Source organism: Rhinopithecus roxellana, chromosome 14 (genome assembly GCF_007565055.1).
Source record: "Rhinopithecus roxellana isolate Shanxi Qingling chromosome 14, ASM756505v1, whole genome shotgun sequence".
In the NCBI taxonomy this organism is placed as follows: Eukaryota; Metazoa; Chordata; class Mammalia; order Primates; family Cercopithecidae; genus Rhinopithecus; species Rhinopithecus roxellana.
This window is the reverse complement of record NC_044562.1, coordinates 38,258,127-38,274,577: the sequence shown is the minus strand read 5'-3', so window position 1 is coordinate 38,274,577 and position 16,451 is coordinate 38,258,127. Positions and strand designations below refer to the sequence as shown.

The 16,451-nt window shown below is 37.3% G+C and overlaps 1 protein-coding gene across 1 annotated transcript in view; it reads right to left on the bottom strand.

Annotated features, from left to right (window-relative positions):
* Positions 1 to 16,451, bottom strand: part of DNAH7 (dynein axonemal heavy chain 7) — a 344,384-nt gene that overhangs the window by 23,158 nt on the left and 304,775 nt on the right. The window contains exons 58-60 of the mRNA XM_030916210.1: positions 14,958 to 15,119; positions 5,868 to 6,053; positions 3,550 to 3,687 (exon numbers count right to left, since the gene is read on the bottom strand). Of these exons, the coding sequence (XP_030772070.1) occupies positions 3,550 to 3,687; positions 5,868 to 6,053; positions 14,958 to 15,119 (486 nt within the window). The remainder of the gene's footprint in view (positions 1 to 3,549; positions 3,688 to 5,867; positions 6,054 to 14,957; positions 15,120 to 16,451) is intronic.

The following is a 16,451-nucleotide window of genomic DNA, read 5'->3' as shown; positions in this document are numbered from 1 at the left end:
AAAATATATTTGCTAATAACTGTGGTGTCTACTGGTTGCCAAAAGCAGAGATATAGTTTTCTCCTTGAACCAGGAGAACAAAGAAAATAAGCTCATCTCCAAGCAGCTGGAAGAGTTATGGAGGAAAGACGGACTTTAGTGATTCACATTGGAAGCAAGGAAGGAGAATTTCAGTTCCATTTTTGTTTTTTATATTTATGGTGACATTGTGTAAATGAATCTATATTTTCTGGAAAAAAAATTAAATCCTCAGGACAAATGAATATGGGGTGTGCGTTGAGAGAAAACAGGTACTATTAGAATATAAATAAATATATCTAATGTTTTACCAGTCCAAGGAAATTGTGTTTAAGTCTTATTTTTTAGATTATGTTTCCTGGTTTCTATACTATAAATATTAGCATACTCAAAATTGATTCTGAAAATATTAACTATTTTCTTTTTTTAATATTAATTATTTTTACCTAAGTTTCTACTCTTTTTCTTTTTTTTTTTTTTTCTTTTGAGATGGAGTCTCATTCTGTTGCCCAGGCTGGAGTGCAGTGGCATGATTTCCGTTCACTGCAACCTCTGCCTCCCGGGTTAAAGCACTTCTCCTGCTTCGGTCTCCCAAATAGCTGGGATTATAGGCGCCAGCTACCACACCTGGCTAATTTTTGTATTTTTAGTAGAGATGGGGTTTCACCATGTTGGCCAGGCTGGTCTCGAACTCCTGGCCTCAGGTGATCTGCCTGCCTCGGCCTCCCAAAGTGCTGGGATTATAGGTGTGAGCCACCGCAGCCGGCCTCTACTGTGACTTTTAACACTACTTACCACATAGCACCATAATATCCTATACAGTTACACAATAAAATAATTACATGTTGGTACGTTTTAACTATGTGCTATTAAAAAAAAGAGATTCTCATATAATAATCCTTTATTATGATTCCATAGTACCAGGTTTAAAACAAAATATAAAAAACAAATCATAGAAAACAAAAAGTGAGTATTTGGCTAAAACTAATGAAATATCTAATTCCATTATATTTAAAGAATCATATGCTGATTTCCAGTAGTATTTTGGTGTGCATAAAAGGCAGTAAAAACTCATTAAAATATTCCCATATTCTAACAAGAGCTGTGCCTCCACAAAAAAGCCAAATCCAGGTCTATAGTTCTTCAAAAAATGTAAAAAAAAATTTAGTAACACAAACATTCCCTTTCCCTATTTCTCATACACAAAGATCACATGATTGGGTAATAGGTTTTTGAAAGTAATATCCAACTGATACTGAGAATTAAGAGCAATTGGGTCCTATTTATTTATAATTATTTATCTTAGCTTTTTCCTCTTTACCATCTTTCTTTAGAGTTATCACAAATAACATCTGGACTCTTCTAAGGGTTATTTTCCTCTGAAAGATAAGTGGAATTCATTTTCAGAGACATCAGAAAGTTTAACCTTTTCAGAGATCCTAGACTATTATCTAGTTTTATAATATTCTCAGTTGAAACAATTTTCCTATTCTAAATAGTGTGTGGCCATTAACCACAAGCAAAGGAGCTCTGCACAAGCAAACTTCTTCGCTCTGATAGCTTCCTCTTTTATTTTTTCCAAGATAAATTAGTTAAATACAAAAAGTCTTGTCATCATTAACTTGCTCTCCAAGCTCTGCAGTTCTGGTCTCTTTACCTCTGAATTGTGATAAACCCAATCTAGAACCACTGAACCACTGCTTACCCATTACTGTAACTGTACTTGCCAACCTGAGTTTGAGGATTGTAAGAGATTGTTTAATTATATGCTGAAAAGATACCCCTTGTGTATTTAAAAGTATTTGTTTGTTTCGGAGTCATTTTCTGTTGGAATGACCCCACTGTTTTACATATGCTGTAATGTGGCACTCCTCATCAAGTTTAAGTAAAGCCAAAAGACACTGTAAATGTCCTGCTGTCAGACTCTTGTGTATTACATGCAATCTAATGCTCCTAAAGAGCTACTCATTCATGTTTGCACATATACTTTTATGCCCAGGCAATAACTGATTTTAGTGCTATCAATATCTAAAACGGATGTAAAAACAGTCTTTGTTCCTTTCCCCTTATTAGAAAATGTCATAGTAGAGTAGACCGGAGATAGGAGTTGCATGGACTCTTCGTTAGTAATAGCACACAACATTATCCTTCTAATTTTTAGATTTTTAAGAATCTCTGGCTGTCTGCCTTCTAGTTCTCATCCCACTTTCAGAATCTGGAAAGAGAATATGGCATAGTGGTTTAGAACACAAGATTCCAAAGCCAAACTGGTAGGAGCCAGACTGCTTGGTTTTGAGTCCTGATTTGAAATCATACTAGCTGACTTTAGGCAAACTACTTAATCTTTCTGTGCCTCACTTTTCTCACTGTAAAATGGGAATAGTAATAGTTAGACCCTACTTCATAGGATTGTCTTTAGCATTGCATTGTTATACATAATAGCACTTAGAACAGCACTAGCACAAAGTAAGCACTATACAAAAGTATTAACTGTTGTCATTTTTACTCTGAGATGCCATAAAAAAAGATTAGTTACAATTCAGTTAATATGATAACTTGCATGACTGATTATTCTTCCTTAATTCATCAAAATTTTATTGAATCATTATGGGAACTCTTGCCATTTGGACTGATTTCCTTTCAAAAACAAATTAAATTAACAACGGAGCATATTTTTTAAAGGAATAACAATACAAGATAGCTTCCTCTTTTATTTCTTCCAAGATAAATTAGTTAAATACAAAAAGTCTTGTCATCATTAACTTGCTCTCCAAGCTCTGCAGTTCTGGTATCTTTACCTCTGAATTGTGATAAACCCAATCTATCTCTTAATAGACAAGCAAGATTAGCAAATGTTTTTCATTAAAATGAACTGACCTGTGTTCATGGCAGCTAAATTTTGGTGTCTTTGCAGATTGCTTTCCCACACCCCAATACGCTTACGCACTCTCCAGGAGAGCTGCGTCTACAAATTCTTCTCCTACCCTTTTAAATTCATTTTGTACTTACTATTGCAACTATATTTTAAATGTTATACTAATATAAATCTGATAAAATATTAGTGTGAATGAAACTGTGTCCATGTAAATCAGGTTAAATGTTCTAGAACAACTGTTGAAATACTAGGGGACTGGAAAATAAAATAGGTAAAATTTTAGATGAATTCTCTCATCAAACTGCTTCCCAAGTATCTTTGAAATTCTTCTTCCTCTTTAAATACATTTAAAAGGGACACAATGTATGATGTATTTAGGTAGGGCAAGAAAGGCAAAATGAAACTCCTAGAAGCAGAATGATACTTAAAGAATATGTCTTGGTTCCCCCCAAAAAATTGATGAAATAAAAAAACCCATAATTTCATGTACTTAGTGTTCAAATCCTTATTTAGGTTATGTATTTTTGTCTTTTCCTTTAAATGTTTCTCCACTTGAACAGAACTGTGTAAGGAAGCCTGTTCAGTGTTGGCACATGTGCCTGGGAAGCGTCCTTCCAGGCCTCAGAAGCTAGCTAGCTCCTATACAGATCACACACCTGTGTAAGAAGAATGTTATCAAATAGCAGTTGAGTTTCTGACTGATCCTTAGTGATATCTGCATTGGCATTCATCCCAAAGATTTCTGGTGCTGGGGTCAGTGGCAGAGTCTTTGTGTATTCGATGTAGCTTTTGTGCTGCAGAGATGAATAACAAGAAGTCGGGAGGTTAGAAATCAATTACATTCTAGAACTTTTCACAGAAAAGAGGCAGTTTTCAATACTCAAGCTATTGACTGGATAGGCCTGTGACACTGGACATTGAGTGCTTTCACTTTCTTTCAGCCTGGGCCAAAGTTTAAAAAGAAAATATGAGCAGCCAGGTGTGATGGCTCACGCCTGTAATCTCAGCACTTTGGGAGGCCAAGGTGGGTGGATTATCTGAGGTCCGGAGTTTGAGACCAGCCTAACCAACATGGAGAAACCCCATCTCTACTAAAAATACAAAATTAGCCAGGCATGGTGGCACACGCCTGTGATCCCAACTACTCAGAAGGCTGAGACAGGAGCATCACTTGAACCCGGGAGACAGAGGTTGTGGTGAGCCGAGATTGCACCATTACACTCCAGCCTGGGCAAGAACAGCGAAATTCCATCTCAAGAAAAAAAAAAAGGAAAAAAAAAAAGAAGAACATATTTACAGAGAAAAAGAAAATGTACCATTCAATTGGAATGGGTTTTTTAATGGGGGAGGGGAATCCTGGTAACTTCATTTAGAAATTACCTACAGAGAAATCTTTTGTGTATTTTGCTGATGACTATTCTTATCACAATAAAAATATTTCTTTCTGATTTACTGTGATTATTCTGTTTACTCTTACTGTAAAAAATCCACTCAATTCAAAAAAGTAAAAATTATTTAAAATTCTATTATTCTGAGATAATCACCATTAACATTATACTTCTTTTTATGCATACACACATATTTTATATTTTATTTAAATGGACTTCTATTAAAATTTCTTTTTTTTTTTTTTTTTTTTTTTTTGAGACGGAGTCTTGCTCTGCCGCCCAGGCTAGAGTGCAGTGGCCGGATCTCGGCTCACTGCAAGCTCCGCCTCCCGGGTTTACGCCATTCTCCTGCCTCAGTCCCCCGAGTAGCTGGGACTACAGGCGCCCGCCACCTCGCCCGGCTAGTTTTTTTTTGTATTTTTTTAGTAGAGACGGGGTTTCACCGTGTTCGCCAGGATGGTCTCGATCTCCTGACCTCGTGATCCGCCCGTCTCGGCCTCCCAAAGTGCTGGGATTACAGGCTTGAGCCACCGCGCCCGGCCTTCTATTAAAATTTCATACCTTCCTTGATGCTCATATAATCATATACAAACATCCACACACACACACACACACACACACACACACACGGCAAAGGGGGTTTGGTCATGGATGGCTTTACGATTTGGGTCACTTTACAAATACCTTACTTCATTCTGCTGTTTTCTCACTTGGCAATTCATCATTGGAGATCCTGTTACCCCAGCTCCCATGTTGACTTGCTGTACCCAATCAGTGACCTAGGCTTTGGGAGTGATTTTTCCCTTTATCTATACCTACATCTGCCCTCGGCGAGCATTAATCCTAGTGGAACATGAGGTTAGGGTAGGGGGGTTACAGTATGTGTTTCTGTTGCTTGTGTTTAACTTTCAATACATGCCCTTTGACTTCTGGGAATAAAATGAGAACCAACTTGATTGTCCTAGCAATCTCTAGAAATCCACTGTGATCATCAAATGCAGTGGACAGGACTGGAGAAGAGCAGAAGGGAATCTTGGTCTTGTGCTGCAGGTGGTTTTGTGACTCGCTGCCACCTTCTTACCTGTGTGGCCTTGGGCAAATTATTCTACTGTAATGAACCTGCTTTCTCATTTGTAAAAGGGATAAAATAATAATACCAATGTTAATTTGATGCTTTAGTGAGATAATTACTTGCAACTGACTTCCAAATAATTATAAAAATTAACTATTACTGCTAATGCTTTGCTAATACTATCTCTTATGTATTTTCATTTTAATTGGGGACAATGTCTTTTTAGCCAAAGAACTGAGTTTATGATGACAGAACTTCAGGTCACTGAAAAAGCATGAGACACATTTCTGATACTTCTTACATTACAGTGAACAAGTGCAGTTAGTACTGTACCTATACAGTACTAACTCCACCTATAGCATGAGTTTTGTTTTATCCCATATGACTGAAGAAAGCACAAACAAGGGTAACAAAAAAACAAGGCCTGCAGCAAAATCACCATTTGAAAAATATCATCACTACCAAAATAATTTCATGTCTTATTGCTTTTAGTTTTTTTGAAGGGCATACTTACATCACCAGAAGGAGGAACAAAATAGATGCCACTTGAGTCGAATTTATAGTCTGAATTTTCAACTAATTCGGGATTGAAGAATTTGTTTAGAATGCTGCGCAGCGTGCGCCGGTCCCAGTCATCCGTCACTCTGCCTCCATAATTGCATTCGCCGGTCATGTACCGGAGAGCCTCATAGGGCAGTTCCTAAAATAGAGAGCATGTGTTGGTCAACCAGTTATCAGTAGCATGTTATACAGAATCGTGTTTCTTGTTTTTTCCTATTATTAAACATCTTACAAAAAGTTCCCATTAACATAACTTCCCTTCGTATGCTTCCCTGCTAATTGTTTCCATTTTTCCCAGGGCCGTTCACTTCTTTTCTGGCTTTTTATTTCCATCCAGTCAATGCTGACAATGGAAACTCCTCTATTAACTTGTGAATTTATTGTCTATTCAACCAAAATTATTTCAACACTGTGTGCCAGATACGAATGAATTAGATCATGACGTCATGTGTGAAAACTTTGCACAGCTGAGTGACATGCAAAGCAGATACAGTATAATTCAGAGAGCTGGGCATGGTGGCTCACACCTGTAATCCCAGCACTTCGAGAGGCCAAGGCGGGAGAATCACTTGAGCCCAGTAGTTTGAGAACAGCCTGGGCAACATGAGGAGACCCTGTCCCTACCAAAAAAAAAAAAAAAAAAACACAATTAACCAGGTATGGTAGCACATGCCTATAGTCCCAGCTAGGGATGGGGCTGAGGTAGGAGGATCGAAGCTGCAGTGAAGGATAATCGTGCCACTACTCTCCAGCCTGGGTGACAGAGCAAGACACTGTCTGAAAACAAAACAAAACAAAACAAAACAAACAAACAAAATATATATATATATATAACTCAGAGATCAGCAGTGTTACTTCACCACCTTTCAATATCCATATATATTTGACAATTTGAATCATATATATACACAATTGTACGCTTTTTTTTTTTTTGAGATGGAGTTTCACTCTTTTTGCCCAGGTTGGAGTGCAATGGCATGATCTCGGCTCACTGCAACCTCCACCTCCTGGGTTCAAGCGATTCTCCTGGTACAGCCTCCCGAGTAGCTGGGACTACAGGTGAGCGCCACCACGCCCGGCTCATTTTTCACATTTTTAGTACAGACGGGGTTTCACTGTGTTAGCCAGGATGGTCTCGATTTCCTGACCTCCTGATTCGCCCGCCTTGGTCTCCCAAAGTGCTGGGATCACAGGCGTGAGCCACAGCACCTGGCCAAACTGTATACTTTTTTTCACAAATTCTTACATGATTTCTTTTACAATTTCATAAAACATTCTTTGAAAATACTATTTTAATAGCTGTTTTCTAATATTAAACACTTTCGTTGCTTCTAATTTTTTAATGTGCTGAATTATGTTCATTAAATATACATTTCTTAAAATTTCTAATGATTCTTCAGTCTAGATTCCTGAAAAGGAAATTACTATTTTCTTTCCAAAGAAAGAAGCTTATAAAAAGCAATTTATAAACGTTACCAGTCTGCTTTTCCAAAAAGCTGAAGCATTTGTAGCAGCCAGTTTTAAAATCTTTGCTAATATGGTAGGTCAATATTATTATTTTAATTTGCATTTCTAGAATAACAGTGAGGTCCACAATTATTTCATACGTTTAATACATTTGTTGTTCTTTTTAAACTAGCCTCCTATTTTTCCTATTAAAGTATTGTAGGGTTTTTTGTTGTTGTTGTTAGTTTTTTGCTTTTTGAGTCAGAGTCTTGCTCTGTCACCCAGGTTGGAGTGCAGCGGTGTGATCAGGGCTCACTGTCTCCACCTCCAGGGTTAAAGAGATCCTCCTACCTCAGCCTCTCAAATAGCTAAGACTACAGGCATATGCCACCACGCCCGGCTAATTTTTGTACTTTATGTAATGGTGGGGTTTCACCACGTTGCCCAGGCTGGCCTCGAACTCCTGGGTTCAGGCAATTCACTGTCTCAGCCTCCCAAAGTGCTGGGATTACAGGCATGAACCACTGCATCCTGCCCTATTAAAGTTTTAATAGTACTTCTTTGTATATACTCTTTTATAAACTGACTTACTTTTCAAATTTGTGGAAATAATTTTTCTACTTAGTTTTAAAAAGTATTTTATTATGCTCTTTAGTGTATAGAATTTTTAACATTTATTAATGCAATGGTGTTGATTTTTCACAATGCAATTTATTTTATCCTGAGCATAAATATTTACACACCCACCAGCAGTAGAGAAAATTCTATTTTTCACTACTCTCAAGAAAACAGAGTATTATCATTTAGGAAAAAAACTGACAATAAAAATATAATTATTTTTAATTCTGATTTTGACATTGGCACTTTCAAAATTCTTATTCACCATTTGTATTCTTTATTTTATAAATTATTCACTCTGATCTTTTATGTTTTTCTAATTTGAATGATTATCTTCTTTTTCTTATTCAAAAGCTCTTTGTAAAGATTGAATCAGTCTTTCAGATAAAATTTTAAATACTTTATCCATTTTTATTTATCTTTTACTTCTACGATGTTTATAATATTTTAATATAGCAATATTTTAAAATATTTTATGCTAGGCCAGGCGCGGTGGCTCATACTTATAATCCCAGCACTTTGGGAGGCCGAGGCAGGTGGATCACTTGAGGTCAGGAGTTTGATACCAGCCTGGCCAACATGGTGAAACCCCATCTCTACTAAAAATACAAAAATTAGCTGGATGTGGTGGCATGCACCTGTAACCCCAGCTACTCAAGAGGCAGAGAAATAAGAATCGCTTGAACCTTGGAGGCAGAGGTTGCAGTGAGCCGAGATCGTGCCATTGCACTCCAGCCTGGGCAATAGGGCAAGACTCTGTCTCAAAATATATATATGTTTCAAAAAATATATTTTTTATACTAAAATATGGTAATCTCTTGAGAATGTTTTCATTATTTTTGTGCTTTCTATGTCCTCTTTACAGTTACCTACTAAAATCTAAAGTGCATAGATCCAACATTCTAGTGATCCCACTTTGAGCAATCCTTTCAAGTAGAAACAGTAGCACTAGGGTAAGTAGTAGTGATTAGAGAGGGGAAATTTATTGAATTGGATGCTGGAAATTATAAGGCTTGTTATTTGGTAGAACTGGAACTTAAGGCAGTGAATTTAGGAGAACACGTGTCAGTGACAAAGCCCTTGTGAAAAAACCAAATCAAATCAGGAAGAATTGCAGAACATTTACGTGCTTCCAACTGCAAATGTGAGCGGAGTTTGATGAGATACACACACTGCCTGGGCTTGCGCTGCTGACAGGCCCTCACCCCATAAAAATGAAATACAATAAGAAAATGAAATTTGGTAAGAAAACTCATATGCAAATCAAATAAGTAGTAAATGCAGTAGAGGTGGATCAGCTAGCCCCTGAGAAGGCTTTGTGATGTAGACAGATGAGATGTGGAGGAGAATTTCATAAGGGTTCATCTTGGCCAACATGCCCCTGAGAGTCCATGAAGTAAATGCTATCTGTTGTTTCTCTCAGAAGTTCGGTCAAATCCAGGGCCAACTAAATTGAGGAGTGTTTTCCCCAGGGGTGGGTGTGTTGGTGGGCATGTAGATTACTAAAGTTTCTAGAAATAGTGGCAGTTTGCTGCTTGGATTGCTTCCCTGTTCCTTGTTACAAGAGGGTTGAGACAACGAGCAGCGGGAGTAGGTGAAAACAGGGCTTGAAGTCAACAATTAGTGTTCATGGTTATATAAGAAGTTCGTTTTAACCTTAATTAGCAAAAAACAAAAAGAAAATAAAATATTAATGATCAAAAAAGGGGAAATGCTGTGTAAGCAGTCATTAAAACGAAGATGTCTATCTACTTTGAAAGTTATCCACAACATATGTAGGTAAAAAAAAAAAAAGTAAGCTGAAGATAAATATGTACACCATAATAATGTTTTGGAGAAAAAATTATGTGTGTATTGTGTTTCTATATGTGTATCTATATATGCACAGGAAAATATCCAGGCACATATGCCCCAGGATGTGAAAATGGTTGCCTTGGGGATCTGTTAGGGTCACAATGAGGGGTAAGAGGTGGGTCTTACACACACACACACACACACACACACACACACACACACACCCCTACCAAAACAAGAATGACAAAGCAACTGCCCATCTGCCAAGTAGATAATATATATCCACCTAAATTTTCTTCTTTTACACTTTTAATTTTTTCTATTTAGTCTTTTTTGATCCAACAGAAATTATATATGAAGAATCTACTTTAGCATATAACGAATTATTCTAACTTCATTTGTCAAATACCTCTTCTGTTTTCTAATGTCGATTGTTCAAGAAGGAGTGTATTAGACTTAATAATATCAAAGTGAGCTATGAATCCACATTCCGCAAAGAATCCCTCTTTAACTCTTGATGATTATATGTGACTCAAGAATAGCAGTTTTGTCAAGTTTGCAATATAATTACTATGCTGGAGGAATGTCAAGCACTTTCTGACTTGTCATTTAATAGAAGGAACCACTTTGGTCAGTGAAACATGTCATTTAAAGATTCCTGAAGAAAGTGAAATAGCTCATACTTATACCACATGATTATTTATCATTTTTTATTTAATACATTTAAATATCATATTCTTTCACTATAAATAAATTAAAGAAACACAGAAAAACATGCGTAAATTAGCCATGTTTTTAAAAAAAATTGTATTGTTTCTGTAAAGTCCTGAAAGTTAGATGGAGTTCAGCATTTAAAGAGATATAACAGTTTTGAAATTACTGTTGCAAATCCAACAGGCACTTAATTTATTCTCTCCAGCATTTAACAGGATGAACTATTCTTGATACTCTTTATTTACTCAGATTGCTCACTCCTGTTTTTTTCCTGGCTGCACCATCTGCCCTCTACGTCTTCTGTTCTCTCTCCTACCATTGTTTTTTGGTGCTCACTAACATATAATCTGTGTTCTCTTTTTCTACAGCACAAGGCCTCCCCTTTAAATCTATTTTCAGGCTTCTCCTAACACTTGAAAAATCTATAAATCTCTATTTTGTGCTCTCTCTTCCCTTGAGTTTTGTATCTATATGCCAAGAGCCTAAAAGACATTTTTACCTACATATCCACTCACCCATCTGCTCTATACCTATTAATGCCTGGTTCTATTCCCTGTCTGGATTAATGAATGAAAACAACACCAATCCACACCAGAAAACTCACATCAACCAAGGCTTCTCCCTCTCCCTTTACCATTGAATATCTAAGTCATTTCAATCATTTCCCCTACATATCCTCTGTTATCTCTACCCTGTTCCCTAATCTTGCTCAAATGATTTTGTTTAGACTCTTATCGTTACCCACCTGGGTTATCATGATAGTCTCCTGTATTACTTTCCTATGACACCAATAGGTGGCTTAAAGTAATAGAAATTTATTTTCTAACAGTGCTGGAGTCTACAACTCTGAAATCAAGGGACTGCCAAGGCCACACTCTCTCTCAAGCCTCTATAAGGATCTTTCCCAGCCTCCTCAAGCTGTAGCTCCAGATGTTCCTTGGCTTGTGGCAGCACAACTCCAATCTCTGCCTCTGTCTTCACATGGCTGTCTTCCTCTCTGTGTGTGTTCAGATTTCTCTCTTTTTATAATGACACTAGTCATATTAGTTGAACAGCCCACCCTACTCCCATATGACCACATTTTAACTTAACTAATTATACCCTCAATGACCCCATCCCAAAATAATGTCACATTCTGAATTACCATGGATTAAGACTTCAACATGTCTTTTACGGGGACACAATTCAGCGCCTAGCATCTCCTAAAACCAGTCTGCCAGCTAAGTCTCTCTAATCCACTCTCCATTCTGTTGCAAGAGTGATATTTCTAAAAGGCAAAAATAGTCTCCAAAAGGCACACCAATAACAATAGAATAACCACCAAATTAGTTTGTATGGCATAATGTTCCAAATCACTCATAGTTAACCAAATTTTTTCACTGATTTGTACTTTTTTTTAAGACTATTTTTAAAGAATAGTTTTAGGCTCAAAGCAAAATGGAGCAAAAGGTCCCCATACATGCATAGCCTCCTCCAGTATCAACATTCACGACCAGAGTGGCACATGTGTTACAAATGATGAGCCTACACTGACACATCATTCATTAGGGTTCACTCCTGGTGTTGTACATTCTATGGATTTGGACAGTTTCATAATGTTGTGTATATACCATTATAGTATCATACAGAATATTTGTGCTGCCCCAAATAAAAATTATCTGTGTTCTACCTATTCATCTTTCTTTTCTTTTTTTTTTTTTTTGAGACGGAGTCTCACTCTGTCGCCCAGGCTGGAGTGCAGTGGCCGGATCTCAGCTCACTGCAAGCTCCGCCTCCCAGGTTTATGCCATCCTCCTGCCTCAGCCTCCAGAGTAGCTGGGACTACAGGCGCCTGCCACCTTGCCCGGCTAGTTTTTTGTATTTTTAGTAAAGACGGGGTTTCACCGTGTTAGCCAGGATGGTCTCGATCTCCTGACCTCGTGATCCGCCCGTCTTGGCCTCCCAAAGTGCTGGAATTACAGGCTTAAGCCACTGCGTCCGGCCTCATCTTTCTTTCCTACCTACGCCTTGGGAACCAATAATCATTTTACTGTCTCTACAATTTTGCCTTTTCCAGAAGGTCATATAGTTGAAATCACAGACTACATAGCCTTTTCAGACTGTATTCTCCCACTTAGCAATAATGCATTTAAGTTTCCTCCATGTCATTTTATGGCTTAATAGCTCATTTCTTTTTAGCATGGAATAATATCCCATTGTCTGAATGTACCACAGTTTATCCATTCACCTACTAAAGGACAACCTGGTTGCTTCCAAGTTTTGCCGATTAAGAATAAAGCTTCTACACATGCCTATATGCAGGTTTTTGTGTGGACCTAAGTTTTCAACTGCACTGGGAAAATATAGAAAGAAGCATGATTGCTGGATCATATGGTAAAAGGATGTTTAGTTTTATAAGAAACTGCTAAAGTATCTTCCACAGTGGCTGTACCCACACCAGCAGTTAATGAGAGTTCCTGCTGCTCCATACCCTTGTTAGCATTTGGTGGTGTCAATGTTCCAAATTTTGGTCATTCCAATAGATGTGTAATGGTCTCTCAATGTTTTAGTTTGTATTTCTCTGATGATATATAATGTGGGGAGCATCTTTCATATGCTTATTTGTCATATTGTATATATTTATTAGTGAGATGTCTGTTAAGATCTTTGACCCCTTTTTAAATCTGGTATTTTGTTTCCTTATTGTTGACTTTTAAGAGTTTGTTGGATATTTTGGATAATAGTCCTTTATCGGATATGTCTTTTGCAAACATTTTCTCTCAGTCTGTGTTTTTTCGTTTTTGTTTTTTGTTTTGTTTTGTTTCTTTTGTTTTTTAAGACAGGGTCTTGTTTAGCTAGGACTTATATTAACTAGGACTTCTAGAACAATGTCGAAAAGCAACAGTGAGAAAGGATATCATTGCCTTGTTCCTGATCTTGGTGGGAAAGCTTCCAGTTTCTCATCATTTAAGTACAATTAGCTGTAGGATTTTTGTATATTTGTTTAATCAAGTTGAGGATGCTCCCCTCCATTCCTAGTTTACTGAGAGGTTTTTTGTTGTTGTTGTTGTTGTTGTTTTGCTCTGTTTTGTTTTAAATCATGAATGAGTTGGATTTTTTCAGATGTTTTTTCTGCATCTATTGATATGATCATGTGATTTTTCTTAGTCAGCCTTTCAATTCATTAATTGAATTTGTAATGTAAACCAGCCTTGCATACCTGCATACTTTTAACTGACTCTTCACTATAGAATATAATATTTTAAATTAGAATATACCCTACAAGTGTTCAGAACAAATTGTTAAATGGAAGAGCTTCTCATCCATTTTTTTTGTATTGAAAAGTGTAATTATAGCTTGAATACTTCCTCAGGCTCTGTATCACTGCATTTTTGCTGCCTTATTAGTGTACTTTTTGCATAAATGTTACTACAAGAAAATAGCTCATTAAATTTATGATTCTTTTGAATGTTTTGTCAAATTTAGATTCTGCAAAATTGAAGGCTTTCTGAATTCATTCTATAGAATAGGAATTTGTCCAATGAAACACAGAAGCTCAAATAAAAGATTCTTCACATAAGGTTAGATACAGCATCTGAACTCTCAGTATTTATTTTGTTCAGTTTCTTCTTTACTTTTGTAGAGATAGAATCCAATGCCTTTCTGTTTGTAAGCCTTTTTAAAAAGTCATAATTTACTAAACATTTCAAAAACTAAAACTTTTTAATACTCAATTGATGAAATGATTTAGTTATAGATTTCAAATTAATTTGAACAAAATTACCAAAATTTAGAGGATTAGCTTTCAGAAAAAGGCTTCATATTTTTATAGGACATTTAGGTTTATTTATCAAGTGCTTCTTAAAAGGTACAGGCATGTCGAAAATCCCATTAATAAGTAGCAAAGAGAGAAAGGGTACTGCCATGCTGCGTGCGTATGAGTACATCCGAATTGGAGAGGCTGAAATATGGTTGATGTGACAAGATTAGGCTCTTTGGCTTCTTTCCAGAATCTATACTCCAGGTTAACACCAATGGCTTAAATAGATTTTTTTTTTTTTTCCTGACAAATGATCCAAACTTTGGAATAGTGGTATAATGACATTTTCCTAAAAATAAAGTCATACTCCACAAAAGAAGAAAACTGGTCTGTTTGTTTTTTACATTTTGGAACCCGGTTGACTAATAGTCTTCTCAAGTCCTTTTCAAAATAAGTATAATATTATCATTTTTGGATCTCCCAAAGTGTTTATGTAATCAAAATAAATGATATAACATGGGTTTCTAATAGACAAACTGATGTCCTAACTACCTAGTATAGCAGTTATAATATCCTATGATAATAAAGTACTACTTAATAAGCTGTTGGGAACTACTCTCCTATTCATTTTGTAAGAATAGAAATTAATCAGAAGTGCCCACTTACTGTAACACACTTATAGCATGATAAAGAACAACATAGGTAATGTCCTTGCTGTGATTTTTATGATACCTCATACTGGTTCAGGAACATGTGGAGTTGCTGTACACTGATTCTCAGATCAGTCTCATTGAACTCATAAGGAATATTCCAACCTAGGGGTCCAAATTTCCGTCTTTCTTGTACCAAAGCATGAAAGAAACACAGGCCATAAAGCAATTTCTTGAATTCCTCCTGTAATGAGAAGAAATGATGCCACATCATTATTTTCTCCATATATTGCATTATATTTACCATATTTTAAAATGAAAGTAAATTCCTTCACTTGTAAATAGCATAGGGATATATTCATCCCAAATTATAATTATAACAGAATTAAGTATGTTTCTACAGCTCTTCAAGCAAAGTATATCTATCTGTGTACATGGTCACATAGCTATGCACACATAGCTATGCACCCCAGGTTTTTAGGAAGCACGGGAGGCTCATCTAACTTAATCCTGTGTTACAGATTTTGGAGGTCTTTACTGAAGCATCATAAGGCAACACATAACAATTCCAATGTGTGCTCCCAGATCACCATGGAGAAATGTCAAAGGATGTAATTCGAACTGATTAGAGATCTGTAAAACCCACAAGGAAAATAGGAAGCAGGGAAGATAGAACTAGAAAGAGGATTTGTGAAGAGATTTCCTGGGAGGGAACAGCTGTTATGCTGGGAGTCCCCTTCCCCTAACCCCCAGTGGGGAGGGTTATGTGGGGTCTACCCTCTAAGTTCGAGTTAGTGAGAAGGAATTGATGGGGCCACATGGAGAGCTGACACATGTCCCCTGCAGTTGGGGCAGGGTGGAAAATAGGGAGAGGATGGTAAAAGTGAAGTCGCCACACTCCTCCTACAGTGGGCCCATCCAGTGGGAATCTCAAGGAGCAGACAGGGAGTGTGGGCTGAGAATGGGAGCTGGGGGTCATTTTAAAGGTGCCCTGGTCAAGAATACTTCTGCCACAGGGTGAGGAAACCCCAAGGGTAAGAGCCTGTATGAAGGGAGTGCTGGAGAAGCAGAAGCTGAGGAGAATTTGGAGTAGCCATCTCGAGTAGAGGCACTGCCGAAGGTGACACAGTCACAGTCACAGGAGTCCAGCAGGGGAGCCGAAGGAGAACCCATGAAAACACTCACAAGAGATTTCACAAAGAGCTCAAGAGTCAGCTTGAAATGATTTGTCAAGTCCAGAGAGCTGTAGGCAATAGCAGCCCCCATCAGGAATTTCTGCCTCTCCCAGCCTTACCCTCACATACACTTGCTGCTGGAGCAGTCTGCATCAGCAGCTATCAAGTGCAGGAGGAATCATACAAAGAAAGATGCCAACTCCATCTTCCCCCAAGGGCAGGAAGCCCACCAACTACAGGCCCAAGGTGAGACACTGAGAAGTGGAAACCTAGATTTTGAATAAAAGTTGAAGTAATGATCAATATATTACATTATACTTCTTGGTTTTTGAATCAAGGCTGGCTTTGCAATTTAAAATGACTATAGAACACTTTACTACCTAACAGTAATCAGAAAAGTC